The sequence below is a fragment of the Canis lupus genome, chromosome 38, assembly GCF_003254725.2.
Source record: "Canis lupus dingo isolate Sandy chromosome 38, ASM325472v2, whole genome shotgun sequence".
Taxonomy (NCBI): Eukaryota; Metazoa; Chordata; class Mammalia; order Carnivora; family Canidae; genus Canis; species Canis lupus.
Genome location: NC_064280.1, coordinates 15,921,892 through 15,940,199, shown reverse-complemented (window position 1 = coordinate 15,940,199; position 18,308 = coordinate 15,921,892). Strand labels below are relative to the sequence as shown.

General features: G+C 52.8%; 1 protein-coding gene and 1 long non-coding RNA gene across 7 annotated transcripts in view; both read right to left on the bottom strand.

Moving 5' to 3' along the window:
- Positions 1-16,571, bottom strand: part of LOC125752112 (mitochondrial amidoxime reducing component 2-like) — an 81,364-nt gene extending 64,793 nt beyond the window's left edge. For 5 of the 6 annotated variants that reach the window (XM_049106969.1, XM_025420961.3, XM_025420962.3 and 2 more), the window contains exons 1-4: positions 16,274-16,571; positions 8,184-8,357; positions 4,533-4,695; positions 3,360-3,500 (exon numbers count right to left, since the gene is read on the bottom strand). In XM_049106969.1, coding sequence (XP_048962926.1) covers positions 3,360-3,500; positions 4,533-4,695; positions 8,184-8,357; positions 16,274-16,545 — 750 coding nt within the window. In that variant the 5' untranslated portion in view covers positions 16,546-16,571. Of the gene's footprint in view, positions 1-2,386; positions 2,575-3,359; positions 3,501-4,532; positions 4,696-8,183; positions 8,358-16,273 lie in introns of those variants that run through there. The other variant, XM_025420963.3, reaches the window with a different exon arrangement.
- LOC125754563 (uncharacterized) lies at positions 15,259-16,252 on the bottom strand. Its single transcript, XR_007409170.1, has 2 exons — positions 16,110-16,252; positions 15,259-15,977 (listed from the first exon to the last, which is right to left on the bottom strand). It is a non-coding gene; the product is annotated as an uncharacterized LOC125754563 (long non-coding RNA).
- Positions 16,572-18,308: the final 1,737 nt, after the last annotated feature.

Sequence of the window (18,308 nt, the reverse complement as noted above, 5' to 3'; positions counted from 1 at the left end):
CCCTGCATGGAGCCTGCTTCTCCCTCTGCCTGTGTCTCTGTGTGTTTCTCATGAATAAATAAATAAAATATTTTTAAAAAATAATAAAAATAATAAAAATAAAATTAAATTTAAAAAGACTCCACCCATTCAAATTGCCTAAGAGAACAATCACCTCAGGTTCACTTTGATAAGTCCCAGAAGAGCAAAACTCCTTAGTTGGAAAATTGCAGGAAAGCAAAAATTCTTTAGCCAGGAATGTGGCTAGGGAGGATCTTTCCTTCTCATTCCTCTTGGTTCAAAATCCTACTTAAATGAGTACCTTCAGTGGAGACCATGTGGGAGCAATGGTACTCCCTAAAAGAAAATTTCTCAGAAAATAATGGTGCAATTACAGGATTCTTGTGAAAGAGTTTTTGCTTCGTGGACTAATTTCTAATCTGAATCTCAGCCGCTTGCATCAACACCGAGCATGGATTTCATGGGTGTTTCGCGAGTGTCTAAGGACTGACTCCACGCTTGTGCACAGTCCTGGCCCGCAGCGGGGACACAGGCAGGCTAGTCCCCTTCTAGGCTCTGCACCTGCTATCGTCTTTATTGAAGGAGGCCCCCCCACATTGTATAAACTTGAAGTCCCACCAAATCTGGATTTACTCCTGGGGAGAAAAATTGGGTCTCTTCCTCAAGGCACTGACAGCCCCAGGATGTCAGGGCCCCGGCCTGTCCTGCCCTCTGTAGCCAGGGCTTCTCCAAGCGCCGCCGGAGACACGGGATGGTGCCGCCGAGCCCGTCACCCGCCTGGTCTCGAACCTGATGCAGGTTTCACACAAGGCCTGGCTCAGCTGCAGCTTTTCAAGGAGACCTTCTGGTGATGGAGCCTGGCGCTGGTGTTTCTGCCCCACGTGTCCCTCCCTCTCAGTGCACGTCCTAGAGAACTGCCAGAGTAATACTGTGCCTGGCACGCTGTGCGCATCAGTAATATTTGCTGGATGAATGCAAACCTTAACGACCTCCTTGCTCAAAATCATGACCTGCTCTTCAATATCCACAATATCAAATCCAAACTCCTCGGCCTTGGTGAGCTCCAGCCAGCTCTGGGTCCAGCTTCTTCCTGCCACTTCTTATTTGCCCCTGGATCTCCTGCAATTCTGAAAGGCTCCCGGGCACCCCTTAAAGTCACGGCCTCTTGTGCTTTGAGGTCTTCAGTGGGCTGCCTCTGATACCCACAGTGACCTTCGCTCACCCTCGCTGGCACACACAGCACACATAACTACCCACATACCCCAGCACGGCTTCTGGGTGGCATGATCTGACCCCTCTCCACCCTCACACTCCCTTCTCCAGGCAGATTGAGGCACTTCTGCTTCTAAGCATCCTTGTGCACCTGCTAAGCGTGTGCATCACAGCGCTTCTGGCCCTGGGCTGTCGTCCTTCGGCTCTTCCTCTCAGATCAGGGAATCCCAAAGGGCAGGACCTGTATCTTTTCACCTCTGTATCCAGGGCTCCTAGACATAGTGCCTGGCCCAGTATAGATTATCAATTAAAAAAATATATTTTTAATGAATATGAAGAGGAATTATAGAAAACATAACAAACAACGGGATAGCATCAACAAGGAGACAACTTCTGTGAACACTGCTATTTTTTAAATTACCAAATAAGTGCCAAAAAATAAAAAATAAAAAGATAATAAGTGCCTACACGTGTGAAGATTTGTTCTAGGCTTGGTGCAAAGGTTTGTGGTTATTTTTCTAAGATTTTATTTATTTGGGGAGAGAGAGAGAGAGAGAGAGAGAATGAGTGAGAGGAGGGGTAAAAGAAGAGGGAGAGAGAGAGAGAATCCTCAAGCAGGCTCCCGCTGAGCCCAGAGCCTGATGCAGGGCTTGATTTCACGACCCCAAGATCACAACCTGAGCTGATACAAAGAGTCTGATTCTTAACCAACTGAGCCACCTGGGTGCCCCTGCAAAGGTTTATTCTAAAGGACAGTACTAAAAAAATAAAATAAAAATAAATTAAAAAATAAAGGACAGTACTTGGGATGCCTGGGTGGCTTAGTGGTTGAGCATCTTCCTTGGGCTCAGGGTGTGGTTGCCCTGGGATCGAGTCCCACATCAGTCTCCCCGCAGGGAGCTTGCTTCTCCCTCTGCCTATGTCTCTGCCTCTCTCTCTGTGTCTCTCATGAATAAATAAATAAAATATTTTTTTTTTAAAAAGTGTCTGCATTTGGCTCAGTTGTGATCCTGGGGTCCTGGGATTGAGCGCTGCATCGGGCTCTCTGCTCAGCAGGAAGCCTGCTTCTCCCTCTGCCTGCTTGTGCTCTATCAAATAATTTTTTTAATAAAAATAAAAAATAAATAAAGGAAAACACTTACCAGCAAATAGGGGCACATTTTACTCACACAAAAGGAAATGTGGCCACTCAAGGGAACAAAGAACGAAGAGCCTTTCCCCTCGGAGTTAGCTACTTGGGATTTCTATCTTGGAAGCATGACCTCACTATCTCAGGAGCTGCAGGTCCAAGTCTGAGGTTTTCAGGCCAGAACTTACAATCACATGTCCTACAAGTATATAAGGCCCTCCGGCTCCAATGCCCTTATCAAAAGGAGACAGTAATACAGACCTCACAGGATTGTCGTCAGGATCATGCAGAGTAATTCGTATGACATAAGACATTAGTTCAGTGCCTGATACCCAGAAAACACCCAACAAATGGATTTGTCATCGCTGCTTCCAGGGCTCATGAGGTTTAGCCCATCCCCGATGTTTAATAGGACTGCCCATGTCTCTTAGCACAAAGCAACACCCAGCCATGTATTTCTGTACAGATCACAGGACAACTGGGTTTTGGTGTGGCTGACCTGTTAGGGCGACAAGGGGCTCTGCCTGGAGAGGGTGGAAATTCCTGCTCTGAGCCACACAGGAGAGCATGCGGATCCTCTGGGACTGAACCCGGGCCCTGTTCACAGGCACATCTCCTGATTCCTCGTGGCCTCCACTTTGGGGGCTGGGCCTTTCGTGACTCTCAAATCCTTGCACTCCTAGCTGTTCTCCTCATCTTCATTTTCTTTTAGTTATCTCTGGGCTATAAGGATACATTCTAGCCTGGTTCTGGACTTGATACAACTCCAAGTTCTGACTGCTTGTTTTGGGGCCTAAGCATGAAAGGGTGAGCAGCGCCCCCCTGAGGCCAGCGAGGTGATGGTGGCAGCAGTAAGTGGGCAACTCCACCAGGTTAAGGTGGCTCTTGGGAGAGGAGAGTCTTCCTCGCAGCTGACCGTGGAGGGTCTGCATTGGTGCTACATGAAGGGAACAGCCGTTCCGTTAGCATCTTGAACAGCACACCTGAGCTTACTGCACAAGAGCAGTGAGCCTCTTACCTCCTCGAAAGCATCACAGCCTGTCACCACAATATTGGGTCTGAACTGGTCCATTTTCACTTTCTTCTCCAGCCTGGTATTCAGATCCGCCAGGGAGGCTTCGGAGAGGATCATGATGGGGCTGCAGTCTGGGTAGGCCACCTGAGCCAAGAACACGGTGCCATCAGGCCTCCCTGCCCCATGAAACGCCTCAGCCCAACCGAAAGCGAAGCCAAGTCCAGAAGTGGTGCGCAGAGGGCGTGCAGTGCAGAGGGCCAGTGGTGTTCCGGGAGGAGAGGGGACACCGCGGTCTTGGAACCGGACAAGTCAGGGCCAGGCCGGCTCCCACGGCGGGGCCTCGCTGGGGGTCCCCCCACCACACAGAAGGCAGCAGGCAAGGCTCAGAGCCATCATCACCTCCCAGGACTCACCCCGTTCTTCCCTCGAGCGCCCAGCACTAACCCCTTCCCACAACATCCTCATCAAACAGGGGAAGGATCTGCTGCCGATCAGCTACGCTCTGGTCCCAATTTCCTCGGACGACACCCACTCACTCAACAAGCATTTATGGAGCAGCTGCTCCGTACCAGGCACTGTTCTAGGCAGGCAAACAGCAGGGAACAAGCAGATAAAAACCCCTGCGATCCAAGAGCTCATAGTTCAGGGAGGAAGCAGGAGCCACCTGAGGCGCTTGCATGTTAAACCCTAGCTCGCTGCAGAATCAAAGGCTTTGGTGTCTGGGCTGGAGCTGGCCCAGAGGCCTGGCTTCCTCAGAAAGCGCCTTTTCAGTGCCTCAAATGACCAGACCACACTGATGGCAAAGGGAACCCAGGAGGAAGTCTGCTTCGGTGATTTCAGGAAACTTGGCTCAGCCCCAAATGGACTTCTCACTTCACCTTCCCAATCTGAATGCCTCCCGAGCCCCGTGTCCCTGGGGGTCACCCCTGGCTTCTCCCTCCACAGGACCTGACACCTTCTACACCCCACACCTGCTGAAGAACACACTCCACCTGGAGCCACTTCCCTCTCCAACCCCAATACCTGCCCAGGACGTACCCTCGGCCCCCCTCACCTGGGCCAGTCCTGCACTTTCTTAACTGGGGTCCCAAGCAAGGCCCTTTGTGGGTCAAGAAGGAAGCCGGACACACGGGGGTGACAGGCCACTGGCAGGAGGGCAGCGCTCTGGGAGCTCACCTGGTAATTCGGTACCACAGGAGAGAAAATTTCCTTCGACGGTCTTCCCTTCATGTGCTTCTCAAACTGAACCAGCCTGAAAGCTTCTGTTTTCAAGAAGCTGGTGAACCACTGAGCTGCCTCGTCGCCACAATCCCTGCCCTTAATGTCCATGCCGAACAGCCTGGAAGGGTCACAAGAGAGCGCCAGGGTTACTGTCCTGCCCTGACATGCTGACGGATGGCGTCCAAGCCGCAACAGCTGGACGGCTGGGACCTGACCATGACCACCCCAGGGGGCCAGGAGGGGGTCCTCAGGCCCGGGGCCGAGGCTGGGCAGACACAGAAGGGGAAAGAGCAGAAGGTGCTCCAGGGAGGAGCTTCTCAACCCTAATATGCCTACAAATCCCTGTGATCGTGTTAAGATGCAGACTGTGCGGGATCCCTGGGTGGCTCAGCAGTTTAGGGCCGCCTTCAGCCCAGGGCGTGATCCTGGGGTCCTGGGATCGAGTCCCACATCAGGCTCCCTGCATGGAGCCTGCTTCTTCTCTATGTCTCTGCCCCCCTCTTTCTCTGTCTCTCTCATGAATAACTAAATAAAATCTTAAAAAAAAAAAAAAAAAAGATGCAGACTGTGCTTCGGAAGGCCTGGCTGGAGCCAGAGATGCCACCTGCCTGAGAAGCTTCTGGATGCCTAAGCTGCGGGTCCTTGGGCCACACCTGGAGTAGCGAGGATTCACGAGGCTTTCAGAAGGGGGCAGGGCGACCGTGTGGTAGATGCAGCCTGAGCGTAGAGTCTGCTAGAACTGGTTCAGACTGGAATGCCCACCGTTCTCTAGCCTGTGACCTCACACAGTGCCCTGACCCTGGTCTGCAGCTGTGACCTGGAGAGGGTGATACAGCACCCACTCACAGGTGGGCAGGGCCTGGGGTAACACAGCAGGCTGTCTGCCTGGGAACCACGAACCAAACGTTTAAAAGCTACGTACCCCTCATAGGATGGTGAGTTGACTTGCAAACTATTTTTATCTCTGTTACTGCGATCACAACCTAGGCCAAAGGCAGACGCCCAACCACTGAGCCACCCAGGCACCCCCAAGTGGATTCTTTTTAAAGATTGACTTATTGGGAAGCCTTGGGTGGCTCAGTGGTTTAGTGCCGCCTTCAGCCCGGGGTGTGAGCTTGGAGACCCAGGATCAAGTCCCACCTCGGGCTCCCTGCATGGAGCCTGCTTTTCCCTCTGCCTGTGTCTCTCTCATAAATTTAAAAAAAAAAAAAAAGATTGACTTATTTATTGTGAGAGAGAGAGAAAGAGAAAGGCAGAGGGAAAGGGAAAGAAACACACTCCCCACAGAGCCCTGAGCTCAGCACGACCCTGAGATCATGATCTGAGCTGAAACCAAGAGTCCCATGCTTAAGTCAACTGAGCCACCCAGGCGCCCCTGTGAATGGATTTTTACAAAAAAAAAAAAAAAAAACAGTTTTATGGGAAAGTTCTTCCCATAATCAAAAAACAAAAACTAATCAAATCCTATACAGCAAAGCATTTCCCCTCCCTGTGCAGAGGCGTTAAGAGCAAATGCTAGGAGGCAAGTGGGTTCAAATTCCAGCTCTGCCTTGTGTGACAAGGATAGGAGTCCTGTCTTCCTCGTGTGAAGCAGAATTAATGATATCTACCTCGTAAGCCACTAATCAAACTGTTGCTCATAATTCATTAAAATTTTTTTTTTTTTATTTAAGAAGGCTCCATGCCCAGCTTGGAGCCCAACATGGGCTGAACTCACAACCCTAAGATCGGGACCAGGGCCAAGACCAAAAGTCAGACACTTAACTGACTGAGCCACCCAGGCACCCCCAAAATACTTGTTAATTAACTAAATTTTACACTCAATGAATTATTACTTCAGACCCTTGAAATTTCAGAACCTTGAATGATGGTTTTCAGCTCAGATACTCTTTCCCCTGAGCCTTGGGACCATTGGACAACCCCAATTTCCACAAGCTGAAAATGCTCAGGTGTTACAAAGGGATCCAGAGCACCCCATGAGGAGTACCCGAGCTTCTAGGACTTCCTGGTTGCACAGGCCAAGGCCCCCATGAGGCCTAGAATGTGACCGCCCTGCAGGAGTCCTATAGACTGAAGGGAAGCCCAGGCCTGAGGCCTATCTAGGCCAGAGGTGGGAATCTCCTACACCTGACCGCTGCAGAGACCTGAGAGGCTGCAGTCACCTCGAAAGCTCTAGCACCCTTGTCACCCAACCCTGAAATACGGCTGCTAGAGTCCACTAATCCTCCTGTCTGCCTGGCTGGGGGGCTGCCAATGCTGAACAGAAGTCCACCCAACTTGAATAAACAGAGACAAACTCTAAAGATTGGCCCTTTGCAGCCCCTCTCTACAGGTATCAACCATGCTTTTGGATTTCCTGTATTTTTGATGCTTTGGCATCCTGGGGCCTTGCTCATGTGGAAAGCACTGCCCCTCCCAGGCTAGTCCAATCCTACAGGTAGGAAACCACTCACCTTCTGCATGCATGCCAAGCAATGCAGAGCCTCCGCCCCAACTGCCTCCTCTATGGGCTCTTTCACTCAGGCCCACTGTCCCCAGCCCTAATCACCCAGGGCCTGGTATCAGACACCCAGAGACAGCCTCTCCGCCCCACAATGAAATTACTCAAACTAGCCAATCCTGAGGCTGTCTACGTCGTCTCACCTGGTACTTCCTGTGGAAACGACAGTAAAGGCTCTCGCTCCTGTCCCCCAACCCTGCACCGTACCCCAGCCCACCTCCTGACCAAGCCTGGTGCTCCTCGGTGTGGCCCTGCATGACATGCAAGCCCCCTATTTCCAGGGATTGTGAGTACAGAGAACTTCTTTTCTTCAGGGCATCTGTTTGGCTCAGTCTGTTAAGCGTCCGCCTTCAGCTCAGATCATGATCCTAAGGTCCTGGGATTGAGCCCATGTCTGGCTCCCTGCTCAGCGGGGAGTCTGCGTCTCCCTCTCCCTCTGCTTGTGCTCATTCTCGATCTCTCTCAAATAAACAAATAAAATCTTAAAAAAAAAAAAAAAACTTCTTTCTTCATCACGGTCATTTGCACCTCTGCATGCCTTACCATACCTGATTAAAACAAATCCCAGGCCAGAGGGTATTATGCTGAGTAAAATAAGTCAATCAGAGAAAGACAGTTATCATCTGGTCTCACTCATATGCAGAATATAAGGACTAGTGCAAGGGACCATAAGGGAAAGGAGGGAAACTGAGTGGGGGAAAATCAGAGAGGAGGACAAACTATGAGAGACTCCTGACTCTGGGAAACAGGGTTGTGGAAGGCGAGGTAGGTGGGGGTAGGGGGTAACTGGGTGACGGGCACTGAGGAGGCCATGTGATGTGATGAGCGCTGGGTGTCATACTTTACGTTGGCAATTTAAGTTTAAAAAATAAAATAATTTTAAAATTAAGAAACAAATCCCGGGGACCCCCTAAAACAGCACTCTGCCTCACCCACTCATGCCTGACCACTGGCTCGATCCCAGGCCCGGCCAGGCTTCTCTTAAATTTTTCCTTCACCAAACCCATCACCTACTATACAAACTGTAGCCAGACAGCGTGCAGGGACGGGGAGTCTACAGGACAATCACGTCCCTCGCAGCACCCCAGGGGCCCCAAGGAGAGCACCTGCAATCGTGGACCTTGTTTGAGGGAGGCAGCTTGCTCGGCAAAACCAGCTGGTCCATGCCCGGAGCCTTGAGCATCAGGCACTCGCCCTCACAGGTGATGGACACCAGCACCAGGCGAGGCTCCTGCCGGGCGGTGACCATGTGCCCATCTTCCTTAATCACCAGCCAAAACCTGCCAAAAAACACACAGGAACATGCTCAGGAAAGCCTCCTCCACCCTCTCAGAGGCTTCCCCCCCCCATCCGCCCCCCCCACCCCCCCTGCCAGCTTTCTGTTTCATCAAAACTTTCCCCCTGCTCAGACTCCGGATCCAGCAAATTTTCTCTGGATAATTATCCTGACCTGGTCAAATTCTTTGGATCCCAATGTGGGTGCCCCCAAAAAGCACCTTGCTTGGAAGAAACAGCCCTGGGAGAGACTATCTGGCCAATGTGTGAAAATCCCTGATTCTGCAAATCCAGAAAATGAGATGGGCTGAGGGAGCTTCCCTCCTCTCCTCTTAGGTAATCTTGGTGCCTCCTTTTGGGGCTTTGCTTTGGACATAAACTTCCCCACACTCCTTAAACACTCCCAGTCGAAGCGAATGTCTTCCAGGTGTTTTTGCTGTGGAACACGATGGGACCCAAACCACCGGCCCAAGTGAACTACAACTCTAGACAGGGTCTTGTGATGTTCGGGATTCCAAAGGATCCAGACAGGCCTCCACTCTGTTTAACCTGCGGTGGCACTGGGGTCTGACATCGGGAGACCCCCAAGCAGCCTCTCCTCTTCGTATGCAGGTTCTGATTCAGAGAATGAAGATTCCCACGAACATGACTTAGCTCAGAACTCCACTTACCTCTGGAGAGCCCATGGTTCTAGATGGGTTTTCACGCTGCATCCTATCTAGTGGGGAGATCAGCTAACCTTTCCTAGAAAGGGGAAGGGAGGCTGGCCTGGGTACGTCGGTTATGCTTTTATCTATAACAGAGCGTATGGTTGGGGTTACACCACACAAACAATTTGATTCTGAAAAGATATTTTTTTTAAGTCTTTTTTTTTAATTTTTTTATTTATTTATGATAGTCACAGAGAGAGAGAGAGAGAGAGAGAGAGAGAGAGAGAGAGGCAGAGGGAGAAGCAGGCTCCATGCACCAGGAGCCCGACGTGGGATTCGATCCCGGGTCTCCAGGATCGCGCCCTGGGCCAAAGGCAGGCGCTAAACCGCTGCGCCACCCAGGGATCCCTGATTCTGAAAAGATATTTAAAGGGCAGCCTGGGTGGCTCAGTGGTTTAGCGCCGCCTTTGGCTCAGGGCCTGATCCTGGGGTCCGGGGATCGAGTCCCGTGTCGGGCTCCCTGCGTGGAGCCTGCTTCTCCCTCTGCCTGTGTCTCTGCCTCTCTCTGTGTGTGTCTCTCATGAATGAATAAATGAAATCTTTTAAAAAAGCATTCTGTCCCCTAGAGAAAGGAAGCTCAATACCACCTGTCTGAGACAGAACACAAGTGCGGTGCGTGGGGATGTCCACAGGCCCTGAGTTATGAGCAGCAGCTGAAAGCTCGGGCTTTCCAAATGTGAGCAGGATAAAAAGGACAGCCTCTTCCAGAATGAGGGGCGGCTCCTCTAAGGAAGACATTTCCAAATATGACTGGAACCAAATGGGAATGCCTGCAATGCCCTGATGAGGAAACCTGATTTCAGAGTGCAGGCAGGTCCATCTCGGCCCTCACCTGACCCCAGGAGGTGTCCCTTCCCTGCAGCCCAGCAGCACGCTGGCTGCCACCTGTGCCTGCCACCTGGCGTCAGGGTATGGCAGTGGGGGTATGACAGTGCAAAGGCATCTGAGGAGTTGTCTTGGCTCTTCCCATCCAAGAGCTGGGATGCTGGGCAGCAGCAGGCCCCCAGCCTCCTGAGAAGCCACCTTATTCCTTTCAGATGTCTTTGGCTCCCAGGGTTGTGTGGCAGCTCAGCTACGGGGCTCTGTGACCAAGGGGATCCCTGCTACTTTGCTGCAGTTCCATTCCCTCGAGGCTGGGCCCTGCTCCTATCTCCAGCCTCATCCTGGGGTGCAGAGCTCTGGATGACCCTGCTGTTTAATCCTACCAAAGCCTTTACCTTAAACTTCCAGCGTGCCTTGGCACCAAACAGGACTCCTTCCGAGATCTACACACAGCCAGACACTTGTCCCAGCAGGAGTCTGCACTTCATTTCTGACAGTGAGGCCAGGCCCTCCCTGGGCTAAGTCTCCTGGGCTTCTACCCACCTCCACCTCAGCCCTCACTCGGGCTCACCAGCCCCACCCTGAGCTCCAACCTGCTGTAACCTCCAACCTGCTCCAACCTCCCCTGGGCGTTAACCGGGAGAAGTGGGGGCTGGACATTTTGTGCTACCTGCTGCAAAGGGAAAGTCAGGTGGTGGCTTGCAGAAAATCAAATGCCAGGATAGGACAGAGACTCCAATAAAAGACAAAAAATAGGGATCCCTGGGTGGCTCAGTGGTTTAGCGCCTGCCGTCAGCCCACGGTGTGATCCTGGAGTCCCGGGATCGAGTCCCACATTGGGCTCCCTGCATGGAGCCTGCTTCTCCCTCTGCCTGTGTCTCTGCCCCTCTCTCTCTCTCTCTCTCTCTCATGAATAAATGAATAAAATCTTAAAAAAAAAAAAAGAATAAAAAGTTGCTGCCTGTAACATACCCCGACCACCCTCATTACCCTGTCTATTGGGGTAATGACATTTGTCACCGCTTGCACTCAAATGATGCCCAGTGAATAAGTATCTCTGTTCTGACAGATCTGAAATTAAGGAGTAAGTCTGACGGGTGGATTTTTCATGACCGAGCTGTCCCCAAACTAACACCTTCTTTTCCACCTAAAACAGGAGTGTGCAGTGTGAGGATCAGTGTGGAGGCCAGAGCTCAGATTCTCCAGAAGAACAACAGTGAGTGATCACAGAGGTGGGGGGAGCAGAGCCCAGGACAGCTGGAACACCTCATGGCTAAACTTAGAAAGTGAACTGGGAAGCAGAAGTGCCTGAAAAGGGGGGCAGAGGGGGCAGGCAAGAGGTAAAGACACCCAGGATGATAAGCATAGAGAGCGCATTTCTCCAGGAGATCACAGTCTGTGCAGAAAACATCAAAGGCTGGCTTCAGAAGGGCCAGCGAAGATTTAGGACCGACTGAGTCATATGTACCCACCAAGGAGAGCGGGATTTACAAGGTCAAAGAGGGCAACCAACCCTCCCACCTTCTGTGCCAATCAGGCCATGCCAGAGCTCTGCTCTGCGAGGTGGACTTTGAACCAGCTCAAAGTCCAGGGTGCCCACGCCAAACATTCACAAATGTGTTAAGAGCTTTGAACAAGGGACCTCTGGGTGGCTCAGCAGGCTCGGGTTATGATCCCAGGGTCCTGGGATCAAATCCCGCATCAGGCTCCCCACAGGGAGGTTGCTTCTCCCTCTGCCTATGTCTCTGCCTCCTTCTCTCTGTCTCTCATGAATAAATAAATAGAAAAAAAAGAAAAAAATAAAGAAAAGAAAGAAAAGAAAAGAAAAGAAAAGAAAAGAAAAGAAAAGAAAAGAAAAGAAAAGAAAGAAAGAAAAGAAAAGAAAAGAAAAGAAAAGAAAAGAAAAGAAAAGAAAAGAAAAGAAAAGAAAAAAGAAAAGAAAAGACGAACGAACGAACGAGCTTTGGACCAAATAGTTTTAGAAATCTGAAGACAAAAGCCCTAATGGAGGAAGAGCCCAGCTTCCTAGAATGGTTCCAAAGATGTAGGTTCAAAATGGAATTAGGGACACCTGGGTGGCTCAGTGGTTGAGCATCTGCCTTCAGCCCAGACATGATCCCAGAGTCCCAGGATCGAGACCGAGACCCACATTGGGCTCCCAGCATGGACCCTGCTTCTCCCTCTGCCTATGTCTCTGCCTGTCTCTCATGAATAAATAAATAAAATATTTTTAAAAAATGGAATTAAATCCAAGAGGCCTCTTCCTGCCTTCTAGACTGTTTGCAGTTTCATTATTATTAAAGTCTTAAGTTGAGAGAATAGCAGTCATTTAGCAAAGTTCTTTCTAGCTTGCTTCCGAGTTTCAATTACCCTTTAAAAAACAGAACCTAGGGATCCCTGGGTGGCGCAGCGGTTTAGCGCCTGCCTTTGGCCCGGGGCGCGATCCTGGAGACCCTGGATCGAATCCCACGTCGGGCTCCCGGTGCATGGAGCCTGCTTCTCCCTCTGCCTATGTCTCTGCCTCTCTCTCTCTCTCTCTCTCTCTCTCTCTCTGTGACTATCATAAATTAAAAAAAAATAAAATAAAAAAATTAAAAAACAGAACCTAGGGCAGCCCGGGTGGCTCAGCGGTTTAGCGCCACCTTCAGCTCAGGGCATGATCCTGAAGATCCCAAATCAAGTCCCACGTCGCGCTCCCTGCATGGAGCCTGCTTCTCCCTCTGCCTGTGTCTCTGTGTCTCCCTCTTTCTCATGAATAAATAAATAAAATCTTTTAAAAAATAAAAATATAAACAGAACCTCGATTAATTAGGGTCTTTGAGATCATGAAGTCCAACCCCTTTCTTTTGTAAATAAAAAAAATGAGGCTGGGAAAGTTTAGATGATTGTGTGCGGGTCTCTTGATCCTCTGTGCAATCCTCGCTCTTTTAAATCACATTGAAAAAAGTGTGCATGATTGCTGTGCCCCCAGAGACTGAGTTCACATCCCTCTAGCACACAACTGCCCTGGGTTAGACACTCATCCTTTCTGATACTGTTGTTTTTTACTTGCAGAGTGGAGATCGTATCGAGGCCTCATGACTGTGCCGAGGCTTGTGTAAGATCGTCTATGGGACAGGATTCAGCTCGATGTCCCAGGCACATGATGCACCAAATCCATGGATTTGAACCAGGCCTTGTCCCACCCCCTCCCAGGAGGTGCACACCTCACCTTCCCCATCCCAAGCAGTTATTTTTCAAAACAAGGGGAAAGGGGACACTGATACAGTTCCATTTATTGTAAGATACCCACAGGAGCAGAAAAGCCAAAGACAAATCCTTTTGTTCCTCAAGAGCAATCATCACAGCAAAGTCGTGACGAGAAGTGGGGAAACAGTCATTCAGATGATCAGAAGAGAGACAGATAAGAGCTGGAAATCTGTCTGAGAAACAACTTCAGTGCTTCAAGTGGGGAAGTAGCACAAGGCCACTTTCTCTAACTGTGCACCATGAGTCTTTGCTTCTTCCAGTTTCTGGAGGGTGTCCAGGTCCACTGTGCCTAAAGTTTTCCCAGCAGTAAGAAGGCTTTTCTAATCCTTCATACTTGAATAAGCTCTGAACATGCTCTTCTCTGTCTTAAATGACCCCAGATATAGTCTTTTAATTATAGCATCAGGTTCACCTGGGGAGATTTTAACACTACATGCATTGTCTTCACACTTGATGACTTTTTTTTTTTTTAAGATTTTATCTACTTATTTGACAGAGAGAGAAAGAATGAGAGCACAAGCAGGAGGAGCAGCAGGCAGGGGGAGAGGGAAAAGCAGGCACCCGCTGAGTAGGGAGCCACTTCAGGGGCTCGATCTCAGGACTCTGAGATCAAGACCTGAGCTGAAGGCAGACACTCAACTGACTAAGCCACCCAAGCGCCCCAGCTCTTGGTGATTCTGATTCCATAGGTCTGGGATGGGACTCTCAGGAAAAATTAAAGTTTTATTTTTTTTTAAGATTATTTATTTATTTATTCATGAGAGACACAGAGAGAGAGAGAGAGAAGCAGAGACACAGGCAGAGGGAGAAGTAGGTTCCCTGCCAGGAGCCCAATGTGTGACTTGATCCCGGGACTCCAGGATCACGCCCTGGGCCGAAGGCAGATGCTCAACTACTGAGCCACCCAGACATCCCCAAAATTAAAGTAGGGTTTTTGGTTTTTTTTGGTTTTTTTTAAGTTTTAAAAATCTTTCCAGTGGCTCTTTAAATGTTACGGTTCCTCAGGTGACTCACTCCTCTCCTGAAATATGACAGAGACAAATTCTGTAGGGTTTCACTCATAGGTGGGATTTAAGAAACAGAACAAATGAGCAAAGGGAAAAAGACACAGACAGACAAACCAAGAAACAGACTCAGTGACAGGTACCAGAGGGGAAGTGGACGGTTGGTTGGATGGGGATGAAGGAGCCCACTTGTCATGAGCACTGGATGTTGTATAGAGGTGTTGAATCACTACACTGTACACCTGAAATTTATACTGCACTGTACGTTAACTGGAATTTAAATAATTTTTTTAAGTTCTGTTGATAAGTTGTGCACCCTTGATGTGACACAAGGAGAATGGAACTTTCTGCTCTTCCTCCCAAAAATCCATAATCCCTGTCAACCACAAGAAAAACATCAGATAAACCCAAACTGAAGGACTCTCTACAAAATGCCCGCTTGGGATTCCTCAAAACTCTCAAGCTCTCAAAAAACAATAAGAACCTGAGAAACTACTACAGTCTAGAGAAGCCCAGGAGTCCCGACATCTAAATATAATTATAAATGTATCCTGGCTGAGATCTGAAGATAGGAAAAGAAAGACATTAAGTGAAAACCAAGGAAATCTGAATAAAATACAGATTTAAATAAATAAATGAATGAGTGAGTGAAAATAAAAACCTCTCCGGGATTATGGGTGCCTGGCTGGCTCCACTGGTACAGCATGTGACTCCGGATGTGTCAGGGTTCTAAGTACTAGCCCCACGCTGGGGGTAGAGATTACTAAAAATAAAAACAGAACACAAAAATCTCTCCGGGATTAGAAATCAGGGGTGAAGGAGGATGGAAAATCCTCGAGAGTTACATGATCTGCATACACAGCATTTCTCTAAAACAAATTGAAGTTTTTTCAAAGCTGTGAGTCCACTTTTTTTTTTTTTGAGTCCACATTTTTTATTTTTATTTTTTTTAAATATTTTATTTATTTATTCATAGACACAGAGTGAGAGAGGCAGAGACACAGGCAGAGGGAGAAGCAGGCTCCGTGCAGGGAGCCCGATGTGGGACTCGATCCAGGGTCCCCAGGATCACACCCCAGGCTGCAGGCGGCGCCAAACCACTGCGCCACCAGGGCTGCCCCGAGTCCACATTTTTTAAAGAAGACCGCAGTGAAGAGTGAATACGTGTGTCCTGGAATGAAATCTGGGCAGCAGGCAGCCTCTGCTAGAAGATTCCTTGAGTGACCAACGTGCAAACAACCCTCCCCTCCCTCTATGTAAAGGAACAAAACCACCCCAGCCAGAGGGGAAGGCATCTTATCCCTAATGAACCAAAGAAGGGGAATCTGTTGCTCTTTCTAGAGTTTAGCAGCCTTCACCATCAAGTGAACCTCCCCGATATCTGGCTGCACAATTCTGTGTCCGTGAGTGTCTCCAGCCTCACCTTTGGGATGAGTTAAATGACAGGACACCTCTTCTCTTGGGGAGGGGGGGGTGGAATTTGCATACACCAGGCCTTATGTGGGTAGAGACTTTAGCCAGAGTCCTTCACTAAGAACCTCTCTGCCTCTGGGGAGAGGGGACACACTATTTCCTTAATGGCAAATATTACATCTGCAGTGCCCCAGACACCCCGTCTTCCCAACACAAAACTTCACTCTGCTCGTTACTTATGAAAGTGGATCAAGTCTCCCCACCTCCTGGGTCAGGACCTGAGGCACCTGCTCCGGGACTGGGGACGTGGGAGGAACAAGCCCCAGCAAGACCGAAGCCAGTGTCCTTGAACGAGACCCGGTTCAGCGTTGCTCCTGTCCGCCACGAGGGCTCACGGCATTTTTATGTCCTACTATTGTGCTGTGGCCTAAGAGACAATCAGAAAGTTTAGAAGGAGCAGGAGACTCGGAGGGGCAACCTTGGAAATAACCAGGTCGCCCCTGCCCCTCTGCGCAGGTGGAACCTCTCTAGACAGGGGCAGGGGTCGGCCCCCACCTACCTTTCCAAATCTGAACCAGACCCGAGCTGACCTTCCCCGCTGAAGGCTCCAAGACCAAGCGTCCAACCAGCAGCCCAGGAGACGCAAGCGGCCGACCTCGAGACCCCTTCCCGCGAGCTGCGGCCCCCACCCCCGCCCCGCGGGTCCCGCGCAGCCCGGCCTACCTGTCCCGCAGGTGCCCGCAGCGCAGCCCCAGGGCCGTGCACTCCGCCGCGCTCACCCGCACGCCCTTGCACGACTTGACCGGGTAGATCCAGAGCTGCGCCACGGTGCCCACCTGCCGCAGCCGCCCGCGCCGCCGGGACCGCGCGCGCCGCCAGGCCACCGTCCCCAGCGCCGCGGCGGCCAGGCCGAGCGCCGCCCCCGCCAGCCAGGCGGGCCGGGAGGGCGCGGGGAGGCCCAGGCGGCGCGGGGCCCACGAGCCGGCGGCGCCCATGGCCCAGCGCGCGGCGCGCGACGCCTGCAGCTCCGGCCGGGGCGCGGGGGCGCGGGGGCGCGGGGGGCGCGCGGAGGGCGGGGGCGGGGGGCGGGCGCGGCGGCTCGGGGCTGGCCCTGCGCTCCCTGCGGCCCGCGCCGTCACCGGACGTGAGCGGGAAGGCCCGCGCCCGCCGCCCCCTCCCCGCCCGCTCTCCCGGGGTTGGTCGCCGGCCCCTCGCTGCGCCCGCCCCCCGCGCAGGACAGGCCCCGGCCCCGGCCACGCCCCCGGCCACGCCCCCGGCCACGCCCCCATCGGGCCACGCCCCGCAGGCTCCGCCCCTCTGCCCCGGCTCCGCCCCCAGGCCCCCTACTCCCTACCCCCGCCTCCGCCACTCCCCCTGCCAGCCCCGTCCCCGGCCGCGCCCCACGCGGGCTCCAGCCCCATCCCCCACCCCTCCCCCGCCTCCCGGCACCGGCCCCGGCCCCGCCCCCGCCCCCTCCCCCCGCCGGCCCTTCCCTCCGGCCCCGCCCCCAAGCCTCCCACTCCCTCCCCCCCGTCCCCGCCCCACTCCTCCCGCCCCTCCGCTCCCTCCCCCCCCCGTCCCCGGCCCTCCCACTCGCTCTCCCCTCCGCCCCGCCCCCACTCCCTCCCCCGGTCTCCTCCCTCCCCCCGTCCCCGCCCCACTCCTCCCGCCCCTCCGCTCCCTCCCACCCCCCCGTCCCCGGCCCTCCCACTCGCTCTCCCCTCTGCCCCCCACTACCTCCCCCCCCGCCCCGCCCCCTACCCCTACTCCTCCCCCGGCCCCCCCTTAACCCCGTTTCTTTTTTCTTTCTTTTTTTTAAAGATTTTTATTTATTCATAGAAACACAGAGAGAGAATGAGAGGCAGAGACAGGCAGAGGGAGAAGCAGGCTCCACGCAGGGAGCCCGACGTGGGACTCGATCCCGGGTCTCCAGGATCACGCCCTGGGCTGCAGGCGGCGCTAACCGCTGAGCCACCGGGGCTGCCCTAACCCCGTTTCTAACGCGGCCCCTCCGCCGCCTGCTCCCGCGCGAGAACCGGTGCGGAGGCCGCCCCGCCTCGGGGCCCGGATGGGGCGCTCGGGACCCAGCCCGGGAAGCGGCCGGCGGGCGGCGGACCCGGAGGCTTTACAAGGCGGGAGCTGCTTGCTGGACGGACGCAGCGTTCTCGCGCCCCGGGTGGAAGCGTCTGCGGAGAGACAAGCCCCGAGGGCAGCCCGGGTGCCCAGGTGGCCCAGCGGCTGAGCGCCTGGCTGTGGCCCAGGGCGTGACCCTGGAGACCTGGGATCGGTCCCGCGTCGGGCTCCCTGCAGGGAGCCTGCTTCTCCCTCGGCCTGTGTCTGTGTCTCTCATGAATAAAATCTTAAAAAAAAAAAAAGACAAGCCCCGAGGGCGGCTGTGACTTCCGGCCCCTGAGGGGACGACCTCAGCCCCTCCGCAGTGCCCCCCAGTGCCCCGCACCCCACCTGCCATAAACACCCTCCGGGCCTCGGCTGAGGCTGGGCCCCCACCTTCCAGAGCTCGCCCTGGGGCGGGGGGCGGGGGGCTGCGGCGTTAGGGGTCCCTCCTCTGTGCTCTGAGGCGCGTATCTCCTGCAGAAACGCCTTTCCCGGACTGAGAGCCGAGAGCCGGGGCCTGTCCCCACCTCTCCGCGGGAGGCTGCCATCCTGGCTTCTAATTTTTTTTTTTTAATTTATTTATTCATGATGGAGACAGAAGCAGAGACACAGGAGGAGGGAGAAGCAGGCTCCACGCCGGGAG